The sequence below is a fragment of the Sander vitreus genome, chromosome 15 (genome assembly GCF_031162955.1).
Source record: "Sander vitreus isolate 19-12246 chromosome 15, sanVit1, whole genome shotgun sequence".
Taxonomy (NCBI): domain Eukaryota; kingdom Metazoa; phylum Chordata; class Actinopteri; order Perciformes; family Percidae; genus Sander; species Sander vitreus.
In genome coordinates, this window is record NC_135869.1 from 18,281,840 (window position 1) to 18,297,398 (window position 15,559).

At 39.5% G+C, this 15,559-nt stretch overlaps 1 protein-coding gene across 1 annotated transcript in view; it reads left to right on the top strand.

Annotated features, from left to right (window-relative positions):
* The first annotated feature begins 6,008 nt into the window (after positions 1-6,008).
* The window catches only part of LOC144530269 (ras-related protein Rab-26-like), a 56,707-nt gene continuing 47,156 nt past the window's right edge, over positions 6,009-15,559 (top strand). Inside the window, exons 1-2 of the mRNA XM_078269760.1 lie at positions 6,009-6,445; positions 8,330-8,440. Of these exons, the coding sequence (XP_078125886.1) occupies positions 6,260-6,445; positions 8,330-8,440 (297 nt within the window). The 5' untranslated portion in view covers positions 6,009-6,259. The remainder of the gene's footprint in view (positions 6,446-8,329; positions 8,441-15,559) is intronic.

The following is a 15,559-nucleotide window of genomic DNA, read 5'->3' on the forward strand; positions in this document are numbered from 1 at the left end:
CAGACTCAATTAACAGGCACAAACACAGATGTACATAGTGTTCATGAATATATATTCACACACAGACACACTTGTGTGTACTGAAAATAAAGAGACACTTGCTCTGTTGGCACCTCCTCCAATCACACACGCCGCCTCCACTCCTTCATCCCAGCTGTCACAACTGCAAAAACTCTACAAATACACACGCACACTCTCACATATTCACACTCACCCACACACACCACTTTTCCTGCTAACACCTTTTCCCGCTCACCATGGCTCTCTCCAGTTGGTGCTTATATGCCCACTCTCTGCCACAGCTTGTATGTAATACGAGTGTGTGTTTATGTGTGTATATGTGTGTGTCATTGCCTTTTATTGCCCTGGTTCCAGCTGAGCTAAGACATGAAGTGCCCACCTCTGGCCCCACAGCATGAGAAAGAAAGTGGACAGTGAGTCATGTTTTATTCTGGCCTTTTCTAAGCTGTGAAAAATTACAGCCACCTAAAACTTAATCTGCTCTGCATCTGAGGGCAGAGAGAGGATTGAAATGGCAGTGGGCAATTTAGGCCGCCTTGTAGTGAATCTCTGCTTTTTCTCTGCTTTACGCCCCCTTTCCTTTTTGCTCCTACGCGATCCGACTTAATGTTAGACCGTTGAATCTCATGATCAGTGTGTGAAATCAATCTGTGCTTACTCTGCATGTTTTGGTGTGTCAGTGCACTTAACGCCAAATGCTTCCTGTTTGACAGCATGTGTGAGGTCATAAATCTGATCACCACAGAGACAGAATACTGTGACACTGACCCTTGCAGGAAGCACCCTGGATTAGCGAAGATTTACGGTTGGGCCTTGGATAACACACCCATCACTTGTGTATGCACCCGCTACCCTCTTTCTTAAAATGACAGGATGGCATCTTTACAAGTGGAAACAAAAGTGTCTTGCAGTCTTAAATCGATCTGTGGAAATGCAAAGCAGATATAAATTAAATTTAACTTCAAGGGCCTATATCCAAATAAATAAGAGGACTGAAAAAGGAGCAGATATTGGGGGAAATTGGGCCCCTGGTAGTGAATATTACCCTCGTAGAGTTTTTCCATTCTGGTACCCTGGCTCAGACTCTTATGTCTGGATCTTTTAAAGGGTCCAGGGAGGGTTGGGCATGTATTATTTTCAACACTTCAGATTAAACCCTGCTACAGCTCTCTGAGGCCTTACTAATACAGACCCCCTGCTGGGTTACAGCTAAATTAAAAATGAAAAAAAGCAGTGACTGTGAAAACAGTGTTTAAACAGAGGTGGAAATTGCAAGTGTGACACTGAGATACTGTGATGACGTCTTTGGAAAGGTAATAATTAACAATGTCACCTTGTTTTATGAGGAAAGAGAATAAAAAATAAAAAAAAAATGTATGAGGACAGATTTGAAGTCAGGGCTTGGCTTCATTGGTTTAGCGCATTAAAATATGGCAAGATTGAGCAAAATGATCATGTCAAGGCAATTTCAAGCCACCTGAACACATTGTTTTTGCAAAGGCTCATTTCTATCCATGTTCTCTTGTACTCATGTTAGCTACAGTATATTGAGGGATCAAGCTCTTACATAGACAGTACAGTGAGGACATAAAACGTTTTACTTTGATAATTGCATCAATGCATCACTGCTCGTCTCTCAGGATGGAATTCAGAAGAAGAGAAAAGTTAAGTTATCAAATACAAAAGTAGATGGTAGGTGAATTTGAGCAATGCAACTGTATTAAAATGTAACTGAATACTTATCAGTATATCAAATATGCCTGACAAAAACTGCATGTACAATTTAGTGACTGACTTTGTTGCATTTCTTATGTATTGTAGCAGTGGTGCCCAACCTCAGGGATGTGATATCTCCAATGGCTTATAATTAAATCTGAGGGGTTGAGAGATGTTAACCAGGAATGGAAAGAAGAAAAAATGTAGTTCTGAGACTGCGACACAGTCTTTTTTCTCATTGTTGCTCTGTTTTTCTGAAATATGGAATACTTTTATCTCTTCTGGACTCTAGAATGGCTTAACTGCTAACCCCTTTCACATTGCCACATTGTTTTCACAATGCCATTCTCATTCCCATTTATAATACAAAAATATAATTAATATCTGCTTTAAGGGGCCATAAGAAAAAGAAGGGTGCGATCATTGTACTGCAATAAACACCATTTAGTGGTTCAAGTTATTAATGGTCCAATGAGGTTTATTCTGACATTTTTGGCATAGTCTACATATAATGCTGTTTCCCTCATTACCTCATAACAGACTGAAACATATTTTTCATTATGTGTGATAACTGTAGTCAAAAGTAGGGTTTTTCATAGTCAGGATTATTGAATTAAAGTGGAAGTTGCCTGGTTAAATAAAAGTTTATTTAGATAAAAATAACTGCCTCCCACACAGGATAAGTATTTTAGGACAAGATAAACACATTGCCAGTTATATTGTAAAGATGTACACTATAGGATTTATAATTAATTGTCTTTAACTTTTTATTAAGACAGAAAACACGCAACACTCATGCCACCCATTTTCCTCTCCCTCTCTCTCTCTGTCTCTCTCTCACACACACACACACACACACACACACACACACACACACACTCACTCTGTTTCTCTCATTTAAGATGCCTCCGGGAACGAATAAGTGCCAGGCAGTACCAGTCCACTGATGGTTGCTCTCGCCAAAGGCCTGACAAACAGGGATGCCGGCTGGCAGGATGCCCCCTGCCCCTCCCCACGGCCACAGGCAGCTGAAAGAAAGAGCGGCCAGATCAACAGATCAACAGTTGCTGTGACTTTGGTTGAGCGACTGGCTAGGCTGCTGCACGCCACCCAGCCCACATTCAGGGCACCTGACCCTGGGTAAACTGACAAATGCCTGGCCTTTGGGTGCGCCTACAGATTGACATGACCCTGAGGGCATTATGATCTCACTGCATTGGGCACACACACACACACACACACACACACACACACACACACACACACACACACACACACGTATAGCCATGTTCCAGTCACAAAGTTTTTTCAAGCACCTGACGAAGTAAATTGCGTTAACACTCACCAACACTTTTCAGGCTGTTTGACTTATTGTCATGGAGATGGCACAGCTCTAAAGATGCTTGCACCCAGGAAAGAGTGCTGTATGTAATTTGCTCCTAATTAACATGTTGAAATGATGTGATGTGATGCATTCTTCACAGCTGAATCACACAGTTGATTTACAGTGTGGGCACTGGGAAAAAAGCTATAATTTGATCAGTGCCTTGTTAGCCTAAGTCAAGAATAAAGTACATTTGCTTGATTAGATTTTTCTCAACTGCCTCCACAGTTTGTATTCAAAGACTGTTTTATGTGCTCGTGCTGCCATATATGCTTGTTGGCACAGAAACACACAAGCATAATAGTACCCATTATAGCCTTGCAATGTACAGTACACGCATTGGGCATATTTAACTCGTCCTGACAAGGCTGTTAATTTCTCTGAAACCAGGGATGGATTCCAACAAATCTCTCTATCCACGTTCCCTCTTCCCTCCAAAATGCCCAGCTGTTGCCACAGTAGACAGCTGCTTTAGGGGTAGAACAAATCTCAGCTGTCGAGGGGAGTTGCACAAGGGGGGTTGGTGGATTTTGGGGTTTGTACTCCCTCAAAACCAATGACACTACACTCCCTACTCTGCACTGAGTTGGGTGTAGTGTGGAAAAATGCTGACAGATAGCAGATTTAGGGACAGAAACCAGAGGCTCCAGCTGTCTGTGTGTTTACAACCAGAACTCAGAAACTGTGAGTTTAGGAGCTTGGGGGTCAAATATAATATGTGACGTCCCCAAAAAGTCTATGTAGGATAGATTATTTTACACTACAAACTACAATGTTTGGCAGTTGGAAAATGAAAGAGGAATAGCACTTTGATGTTAGATTGGGCTTACATTTTATTTTTGAATGAATATTTACCACATAAGAGGTGAACATACTGTCAAATATCATCCACTGCACAGAAACTTCCTTAAACATGGCTGTTGCACAGAAACTACCTTAAACTTGGCTGCTAGTTAACTGGGATTTTTTTCTGAAATGGCTTTCGATCTGTTTAACTCGTGTACGGTAAATGGAGCTGCCTCTTTGAGCCTGGTATTATTCACGGTTCACATTGTAAAGGTCAGAGGTAATACAAGCTTACATCAGTCTCCTGTTGTGGGGAGCAAACAAGGTTTCTGGGCTATGATCTTTGAACATATTCTAATGAGCACGGACAGCCTGGCATTAGATCAGAAGGCTGTTGTATCATACACAAATTTCATATTGCATAACAAACTAGATTACAGAGAGGGGAAGGGGCAACAGCATTGTATTACTGGCCACAGAGAATCAGGGTCTAACCAGAATATGCTGCTGTTCTTTGTTGCAAATGTAGACAATGTGGACCAAGCTAAAGAGTGACATCCTCCATGTGAGAGAGGTTTGAATTATGTTGTGAATTATAAGGTCTCTGGGTAAGAGTCACTGAAAGGCCAAACCATCTTTGGACTGTTCTGCTCTGATCACAAACAGCTTGTTGGTGGAGGCTGGAGGAAGCTGAACTGTAGCCCATACAGATGCCAATTGATAAAGACTGACTGTATGTAGGCCTATATCAACTCAATTAAAATTGTGTGCATCTCATATAACTAGGTATATATAGGTATATGACCTAATTATGGGCATGTTTCTGATTTAGCCATAATAAGTTTATAATAACGAGTTTTATTTATGTTAGGGGACAAAGATCCTCAACACTACCTCAACACGGACACTAACTTGAACTTCACTCTGCTGTTCTACCCTCTTTCACATGCGACTTCCTATCTTATATTCTTATATCGCCCTCTTGTGGTGCATTATTGAAATCACACCCCCAGCACGTTCCACAGGTAGCTGGAAGTTGTTTTTTTATTTCTCCATAAATAATGCTCATGCTAATAGAAACAGATTAATGCAATGGCTTAAATCAACTAATTCCATCTATATGGCAAATTATTATTGCTTCTCATTCAGTTACTAAGTGAATGGACGGTACCTCTTATTATATTGAAAGTATATTTTATTCTAATTAGTCCTGGCCTCCAGCTGTAGCTCATAAATGCATAACACCATCTATGAAGTGAAGGACATTAATGAATTAAAGAAAGTTAATAGCTTGTTTCATCATGAATAGGCGCAAAATATTATATGGCAATTGACATAATGACAATAGGCTACATTATTCGGTAACACTTTGCTTGAAGGTATCTACATAAGAGTGACATGACAATGTCATGAACACATGACACTGCCATGACACAGTCATGACACATGAACCCTAACCCAAACTCTTACTCTAACCCTAACCATAACTTGTCATGACAAAAACCGAATGACACTTACTGAAAGAAGCGTTATGTCATAAACGTTTATGACTTGTTTATAATGTTTATGACACGTTCATGACAGTGTCATGTCACTCTTATGTAGATACCTTCAAGTAAAGTGTAACCACATATTCACGTAGTCACTCTAACAGAATACTATACAAAACAAATGTGTGAGCGTTGTTGAAAGAGATGTCGCTCTAAATCTATCATAGGCTATGCACCTTATTTTGAAGGTTAAGAACACACTGGCTTCATTTCATACACCAGATGGTTGCGATAAAACATTCATAATTCAAAATATAAATGAGAAAAAAAATACTTTTGACACATAACAGAATCATGTAAATATTTATTTATTTATTTTTCAGCACCATGAACAGCGTCCTGTGACCTCTATCACCCTAATCATCAATGCCAGTCCTGTAATACAGGTCATACAGTCTTTGATGATTACAGTGAGTTTATAACGTGATGATGAAGGTCGAGGCGCAGTGCATAGTCCCTGTGTCCTGATTGTTAAGGTGGAGCTTTCTGCCACATCACTATATCACTACACATCTATTTGCTGCCGCTACAACGCGCAGTGCCGAAGCTGTTCTACTGGAAAGAGCGAGCTGTCAGAAGCAGAAAGCGGCTGAACAACAACGGAAGCGAGAGCGTTTTTGCATCTCAGGACAATTTCATCCTACTTTAGAGGTGTCGAGGAGCATGCATTCAACGCGCAGGTTTAAAGAAAAAAACATCTGCTAATTTAAGTTCTTCGCTGCAGCAACTTTTCAGTCGTCGGAAGATTTGTTTTCTTTGTTTTAACTAAGAATTCATAAAGATAGTTTTGAAATCTTGAGAAATGTCTCGCAAGAAGGCTGCCAAAGGCAAAGCCGCGACCAGCAGCCCGTCTGCGGGCAGCCCCACCGGGAAAGGGAGCGGGAAAGCTGCGAGGAGCAGCCCGGGCATTGTTCAGATGAACGGCGTGGTCCATCCCAGCAGACCCTCCATCAGCAATAGCAGCGAGTTTTATGACATCGCTTTTAAGGTAGGAGGTTGATCAGTAAATGCATGATAATAAACTAAAACTCACATAAAAGTGGGCTTTAGTTTCTATAATGCTTCCCAAAAATATCACACAAATTATAGATCACCATAAACTATACACAGATGATCATATGGACACTTTTTGTCTTTTGTTTACCTTTAGGACGAACAGGCTACATGTAGAGAAAAAGACACAGTAAATGTATGTTTGTGGTCAACTTTATTCTTTGCCAGTGTCGTTTTCCTGTTTAGCTTTTATTGCCTTTCGTTTTACAACCACCTCTATTCACTAAACAGCAGCAAGCTCCTGACACCAGCTATGTCAATAGGCACCTACAAAGGTGCACAACGCCGTGCAACAGCCAACAAACAAATCGTTGTGCAACTGGTTGAATGCATGTTTGTCCCTGCAGTACATATCACAAGGTTTGCATTTAGTCTACAGTGAGCGATTTTACCTAACCATAATGTGAGTAGAGAACTGTCACCTCACCACAACACAAACACATATTCTCAGTGTGTACTCCCAATAGCTTCAAGGGACTTGTGCCACCTACTATGTGTTTTGGAAGCAGTTTGATGTGAGTGCATGATGTCTTTGTGTTGCTCTTTTTGAAGAACAATTGGAATGATTGTTCCTTCCAAGCCACTGTGAACTGTAGATATTCTTATTAAATTAATTGGGGTATTTTTTTAGGGTGCAGGGACTAGCACTACCATTTTTACAGTACACAACATCCTTGCAGCCAATAAATTAACAATTGTTAATGCTGTTGACACTGCCACATACCCACTGTTATTGCATTTAGTTATGTGATCTGACAAGTAGCAGCAACATGTTCAGGCAGAAATCCAATAACATTCCCTTAAAATGCCTTCTAGATAGCTATAATGTTTTGGTTAAATGTTGCAAGGCTGGATCAAAAATATCCCACCTGTAGCTTTTTGTGCCTTATTACATGTGCTTTGCAGAGATTAACCTATCTTTCTGATTTTATTGTGCCATGTTTCAGCATTATGTTCCCTCTGATCACTATTCTGCATTGAGACATTGATTGCATTTTATTTATAAAAGCCTTAAGGGTAGGGAGAGTCCAGCAGGTGCCTCCTCCTGCACACTCCTGTAAACATAAAGCTCATGTAGATCTGTTTCATGGAGAAGGCATGAGAGAAAAGAAGAAAATTGGATACAGAGATAAAAAAAAAGAAGTTGTAATAGGGAAATGGAAGGCAATATTATCCTTTGCCACATTTTGTATCTGACCCCTTTACATCCCTTCAATCTACCTACTCTATCTTTCATCTCCTCTCTGCTTCCTCTGTTCACCCAAGAGGCACTTTTGATTTCCATGGTCTAGGGCATCAACGTCCCTCAGCTAACCTGGTAACAGTAATCACATCAAACCATTCACTTCATCACAGCTCGGAATATAAAAAAGAAGGAATGAAGCCCAAGTTCTGTATGCACACATGCATTGATGTGCACGCATGTACACACTTACTGAAAGGGCATCCACTGGTGGCCATAATGAGCAATCACACACACACACACACACACACACACACACACACACACACACACACACACACACACACACACACACACATACACCCTCTTCACTGGCCAGGTACCAAAATACCAGGACTAATTTAGCTAAATGATTCAAATGTCCTGTTTTATTTCTGAGGACAAACCAGTCACTGATATAAAATTAAACATATGAGCAAAAGCTCCCTCTTGTTCATGCTCCTACGTTTGTTTTTGTTTTTTTATTGTTAGTTATTTCAGTTTTGTCTGACATTTATCGTTATCCACCAGTCAGACATTTAGTTTAGCCCTCCAGTCATTCATGTCTGAGTTTTTCCCTTTTGTATTCCTGTGCAGGTGATGCTGGTTGGAGACTCTGGTGTGGGGAAAACATGTCTACTGGTCCGTTTTAAAGATGGAGCTTTCCTGGCTGGCAGCTTCATCTCAACTGTGGGCATTGACTTTAGGGTAAGTTTAAATCAATGAAACTAAAAACAAACCAACAAATCACCCACATAGGATAGATGCAAACTCACTGTTAGGTTTAGTACCTTTTGTAAAATGGGGCCATATGTAGTAATGGATTTTTTTTCAAATTCTGTGTCTTTACATACCCCAGAGCTATGAGTATCTCCTGTGTTAGAAGTCTCACAAGACCGGATATTGATTTCTTAAATTAGTTTGACATGCTTTAGTTTTTTAGTCTCCCAGGTTGATAACAGTGTCTCTCATGTGCCAGTTTTGTGGTCCCACATGGGCAGCCAGGAAAGAATGTGTCCATCATTTCTAATGATCACACTCAGATGTCCCAGAGAAAGAGACAGGCAACCGCTCAAAACAACACTCTGACCCAGGGAAGCAAAAAGAGACAGTTGCTTTCCTCCGGCTCTTCAGTCACCTCATGCACAGGGTCACGTCAGCTACAGTAACAGCCCTGGGTGTTCGCTGAACTACTGTTTTTAATCTCTAGGCTTTTTCTAGGCAATTTCATGTAGTAGCCCATTTTTTTCTCTTGATCATTGTCTTTTCTAACAGGTCTAATTAAGTCAAATGCCTTTACACTGATTGGCATGTACATTGTGGTTTATGTATTTACCAACTGTCTTCTCAGATATAGTGTATAATCTAGTATGGTCTAGTTCAAGAGGCCTGCAGAAAACTATACTTTTATAAAGTGTATTGTGTTCGCAGTGTGTATGATAGGTGTCAGGAGCATTGCTGATTTATTATTGTGCTCCTGTAACATAGTCGGGCTCGCAATGGACAGTTTGAAAATAAAAGTATCAAAATTGATGCAGCAGAACGAGAGAATTATGCCACGCATTAATCTTCCTTGTCAAAACCTGGTGCCTACATTACCCACAATGTGACTCAACTGCCAACATATCGGTCGGAGATTTGGGTGTGTTATGTTAATAGCGGCTGATGTAGCCTCAAGCTGCTTCCTCCACCAATCTTTCAGAGCTCAGTGGAAACTCTGCATGTAAGTTTAACATGACTTGTTCCTTCACCCATCTCCTCTACCCATCATGGTAAATTAACTTATTTTAAAATGCTGTTTTAAAGTTAACGGTATTACATAAGTCCACGTTAGATCCTTTATTCTCTTGGGAGGCATACTCACATGGGCTGCCACTGCGTGTGTGTGTGTGTGTGTGTGTGTGTGTGTGTGTGTGCGTGCGTGCGTGCGTGCGTGCGTGCGTGTCTCTGTGTGTGTGTGTGTGTGTGTGTGTGTGTGTGTGTGTGTGTGTGTGTGTCAACCATTGTATAGCCCTGTGAGTGGGTTGGAGGAGTTTGTGGGTGGATGAGCAGTTGGTTTATTTACTTATGTAATGTCTCTTATAACACTGTCTATGGTCCCGATGTACATTTAGGCCTATCTCAGCAAAGCAGAGGCCTTTATCAGCTATATTTGCATTTAATGGAGGAAGGAGTACAAAACTCATAAAGTTTGGTGCTTAGTCTGCTTTTTTGTCAAATTGACTTATTTAATTGCAGTGTGGCACAGAGCTGGGTGACATAAATAATGTCATTATCATCCCATTCTCTTCTGCATGGTTTCTTGTTGAATGGTTCAGTTTTTCGGTACAAGTGAAATAGACCTCCATGACTCATGAGGATCCTTCCTGAGTCAAACTGTAGAGTTAATGGCATATTTTTATCATATTTTTTAATTTTACATATATTCTCAATGTTCACAAGTACTGAATGAACCAAAAAAATCATCATAAGCACACTCTTAACAAACTTAACCCACAGTTCATAAATGCATACATGTTAAGGTACCCTCTATGTGACTGCACAAATCAAATAAACAGAGTGTTGTGAGAAGTTAAGAGACCAGACTTTGTTGAGTAGGAAAATAGGAAGGTCCTATGTGTTTGTCTTCCCATGGAGGATACACAGAGAGAGACAGGGAGACAGTGAGTGATTGTTATTTTTAGCAAAAGACAGTTTTGATCCCTTTTTAGTTGGTGGGAAAGACGGGCAATTTGCTTCGTATGGGGATTTGATCCAGTTCCCACTTCAAAGCTGCAGCAAGATGCTATGTTTTCTTCCCCCTCTTGTTTATTGTAGTCTCATCTCATTTAAGCCTCAGCATGTTCTTAGGATTACATAGCTGCACTGGTGCCTTGTTAGGCTTAAAATACATTGAGTCAGAATATAAATTATAATTCCACACAAATTCCTTTTGATTATAAAATATCAATATAAGGGCCATGAATTCAAAGACAAGTACAAGACAGTACCCAATCATAATAATTCCATGTAGATCTTACCTTGTTCTGTTTCTCAATCTCATTCTGATTTATAATTACTGCTAAACACTAATAGGAAAAATAACTGATTCTATATGGCCATGTGGCACATGACATATAGACCACATCAGGTTAATTGGATGATACTTCACTATAGCCCGCTAGTAATCAAACATAGAAGCAATGCTTATACTACAATTAATATTATAATATATATATATATATATATATATATATATATATATATATATATTTATTATAAATAAGAAAGTGGTGTCTTATCACTATAATGAACCTAAACTCCCACATCACTCTGTGATGCATATGAAAAGGATTAATGGAAAATGATTATATAAATTAAGATCAATTTTTACTGAGATGCAACTTTTTCATCTTTTTCTTAGAAACTGCTAAATAATAAAGAAATGCCCGATTTGCATAAAAGTAGTAAAAGTCATCACATTCAGGTTTTTGCTTAAACCAAATTTTGCCAGAGAGAACCAGAGATCACAGAACACTTGCAAACAACGATGCAGCATGTCCAGGTCATCAGTTGCCATGGTAATGCAGGTGCTAACCGATCGGCAAGGTGACTGGGACTGACCAGAGGGCAGAGATTGTCTTGTGCTTGAATGTGAGGCTCATAAAGTTTTTGGCCTGTGTGAGTGGTGGGGATTTTCTTTTCTTTATTTTGCTTCAATCAGGAGGTCTTAAGCAGTCGGTGGAAGGCATCATATGGGTGTTAAGGACTCAGGCATTTTGCTTGTTGCTGTCTGAGTGAAAAGGACTTCTGACATGTTCTTTATGCTCCAGCCTGCTGTTTAATGTTTAGGTGAAATATGGATTTGTAACATGCATGGTCACAAAAGCCAAAAAAATCACACAACACTTGACTCTCCTGAGCATTGTCCTGTCCATTTCTTTATGCACTATATCACATTTAATAATCACCTTATGTCACTTGTAGGTCCATGCCCTGTCAGTAGAAGAGTAGTCTCCTTTATGAACTGAATCAGGAGCAGCTCTCTAATCCAGAATTACCAATTAGAAGTCTCCTCTTGTCTTTTGTTTTAAGGTCTGGCTCTGCAGGGCACAGATAAACAGATTAATTGCTCTACCACAGAAGACAGCATAGAAACAAACTGCACATTTACTCATTGACTGGGATTTCTTAGGTTTAGTTATAAAATTAAATGTTATAGTTATTAAACATTAGAGACATTAAACTCATTAAAATATGAAAACAACAATGTCATTTAGAATTGATTTAGACAAATGTATAAAGCTATTAAACTAGGTGAGGTGATATATTTCCATTCTTAAAGATGCAGAGCTAACAAACACTAAACGACTTAATACTAGTGATGACTTGACGTTTTTTCATACATTTTTTGTACAAATTCAAATATATTAGGCCTGAGCTTTGTGTTGATATTAAACACAGTCATTTTAGTCATTCATACTTTTTCCATTAATCTGACAGGAGCATGGAACCGTAATGCTGTTTTTTTTGTCTGAAAGTTGACATAAGGCTTTGGTGGGTCAATAATCATTAATGCATTAAGACGCATTGTGTTATTTAATATTTTTCCTACTGTCAACAAATCCAATGAAAAGACTAAAACCAACAATGCATTAGTCATTCGCTCAATACTTTCCAGCTTCCCCACCCACCATGTCAGTAGCACTCAGGCCCAAACCCATTGATTCATACAGTTTGGGTCTATTTTCAACCGCAGATTAATGCAGATTAATACACACTTGGTGTTCAAGTGAGTATTCACAGCAGCATTACAATGTGTGTATGTGGGATAAAAACGTGGAATGCATACGAATTACAGTGCATTACCTTTCCTAGCTGTATATATAAATGGTTATTGGGATTTAGGCTAATGCACTTCCATTTCCGTAAAACTCATGGACAAAGAACAACAGTCAATGGCGGGAACTGTCCATAGTGCTGAACTCCTTCTCCAGACTAGTGTTCAACCATGGACTGTATATAAAACTAAATAACCCTAACCTTAACCCCAGGTTCAACTAAATCTACATATAGAGTACAAGGCCACCGAGGCTACCAATCTGTAGCCAAATATTTGACATGTCATCCAGCCATTTTAATCTGGTTTTCAATAATATCAATTTTGCATGATGCAGTTGCCTACATCCATCATTTTTCTGCCACTTTCTTCCCTGGCATTCTATTTGGCCTTTTGTAAAAATAATGTGTGATGTGTTTTTTTTTATTATTTTTTTTTATGTAGTAGCCTGAAGGCAAACTTTTTTTTTCAATTTCAACTAAATCCCACAGTTACAAAGAGTGGCAGGAAAATTAATGAATTTATCTTAGCTGTAAACATAATGATTCCCAAATGTTATTTACTGAAAAACAACATTGGCAGCTTCAGAGATAATTATTTCTTCATTACTGTGGTTAAAATGTCTTCATTTTAAAACAAAGCTTGAAAAGCAATTTCTTTGAGAGACAAACAGAGGATTATTATGAAGGAGCAAAAGAGAATGAAGGAAAACATACTGGGTAGAAGCACTAATGAAAGATGCTCAGAAGGAAAGCCAATTAACAATATCACTCCAACAAGCCTTTCTGATGTGGCGGAAAAACAACCTTTTTTCTCTTTGCCTCTTCACAATCTACCTTGCCTCAGGACACCAGGGAGAACTAATCCTTCAATCTCAGTTGACATAAATGCAGTGTGGGGAGAAGAGCAGCACTTCTCACCTCTACTGAGAGACAAGGGAGCAGCTCCCGGCTGTCAGTTATGTCTTTTGCGCCCCCAGTGACAGACCTCTTTTGCAACTACAGATTTCACCTCTCTGCACTCTAAAAGCATGACTGCATAGATGATGCATCGTAATGATGGCAATCCCCTGACTTCTCCTCTAGCGCCACCATGACGTTGACATTTGTGGTTTTGAATCAAATGTGTATCATTAAAAAGCCTCTCTTATTTATCTTCAGTCCTTGTTAGCATCGTGTTTGGCTTATTTGTGTCACACTCTGATGGTTTATCTTCACAATGGTTTATATTCAAACCAAAAAACAAAAGTCCTTCATTGTGACTGTGTATCAGGTAACTGTTCAGCCTTTTTATTATTGTGAGTTCAAGTAGAAAAAAAACACTTTTCTTCTACCTCTTTGTGTCATTCTGGAGCTTCAGTGCTTGACTGTGTGTGAATTAACATGACAGCCTCTCTGATTAAGATGTATAACCACCCTTGACGGTCCCTTTCCTGCTCCTGCTTGATGTGTGAAGAAAATGTGCAATATTTCAACTCATATTGGCATGAGATGTGTGCCGCTACATTAAAATGTGATTTTAGATCATTTTCTACCCTGAGGATGAACAAATCTTATATTCTGGGGATGAAGTCAGTTATCACAGACCACACTCTGCAGCCCAGGACACATAAGACAACACAACACTGCCTCCCTTCTCCAATGATTTATTTTGAGTACTCTATCTAGGAGTGGTCCATAAAATATATCCCTGACAGGTTTAAGAGACATCAATCACACCTGGCATACTAATTCATCTCACCCTATTTGTAGTTTGTATTGTACATGAGACCTTTATCTTAATGATTTACCCTTGCAGCGCAACATCATCTACAGTGGATGGGTTTGAGTTCATCACTGAGTAATGGGTGGTAGAAACAAAATCTGAGAGCAACTGTGCTTCACATATCACATACAGGCTGGGGTAAGGATTGTTGTTTTTAGCCATGTTAGCGGCATGGCTCGAGGGATGTCAGTGTTAGTCAGTTCAGCACTTTGGTCCAGACTCAAATATCTCAACAACTACTTAATGGATGGCCATGACATTTTCTGCAGATATTCATTGTCCCCAGAAGATGAATCCTTATGACTTTTGGTGATCCTCTGACTTTTCCTCTAGCGCCACCATTAGGTTGGCATTTGTGGTCTGCCGTTTTTTCTTATCCTACTCATTAATCAGCAACATACAGTAGATGTTAAGTAAAAACTCAGGAGCAGCACAACTCATTTCACATACATGAAGACGATTCGGGAGACCTTGATGACTTACACAGAAGCATTTAATGAATCCTCAATTGAGGAGACAATTAAGCAGGCAGTACAGTTTAAACACAATGTGTTATTGTGCATTGCCGTCCAAACTCTCTGAAGTTCCTTTCTTCCCCAAGCAGTGTTGGGAAGGATACTTTCAAAACGTATTCCGTTACAGAATACAGAATACATGCCCAAAAATGTAATTTGTAACATATTTCGTTACGTTACTCAATCTGAGTAACACATTCTGAATACTTCCACATTGAATTGCATTTTATAAGTGTAGGAATGTGGCCATCACATATAGCTTACTAAACAGGCCTATTCTGGTGTGTTCTTCTTTTCCAACTGGCTTAATGTGTACCTGAACAAGCAGATAGATTTTTGTATTTGTAGTCCCGAACTGCATACTACAAAAATCTCTACCACAAGCTAATTTTAGCTAGCGTTAGCTAACATGTCAAACGGGGCTAGTAAATGAGCATGTAGGAGAATGTAAAGTCGCACGTCAACTATAAAATAGCAAGGTGACTAGTAAAACTACAGCAGACGACTACCCTTGGCTAATTAAAAAAAACGTACTTACTTACTTTAAGATGCTTCTTCAGGTTGGAAGTAATTTGGACGCTGAAAGGAGGTTGGTTGCTGGCAAGCAGAGGTTGCACTGCACAGTTATATTTCGTTCTCTCTGTTCTTTCTTTAATGTGAAATGCTGTTTGAATTTTCAAGATAGAAACTCATTCCTGCCCTGGCTCTGTTGTGCCGGTTCCAGCTCCA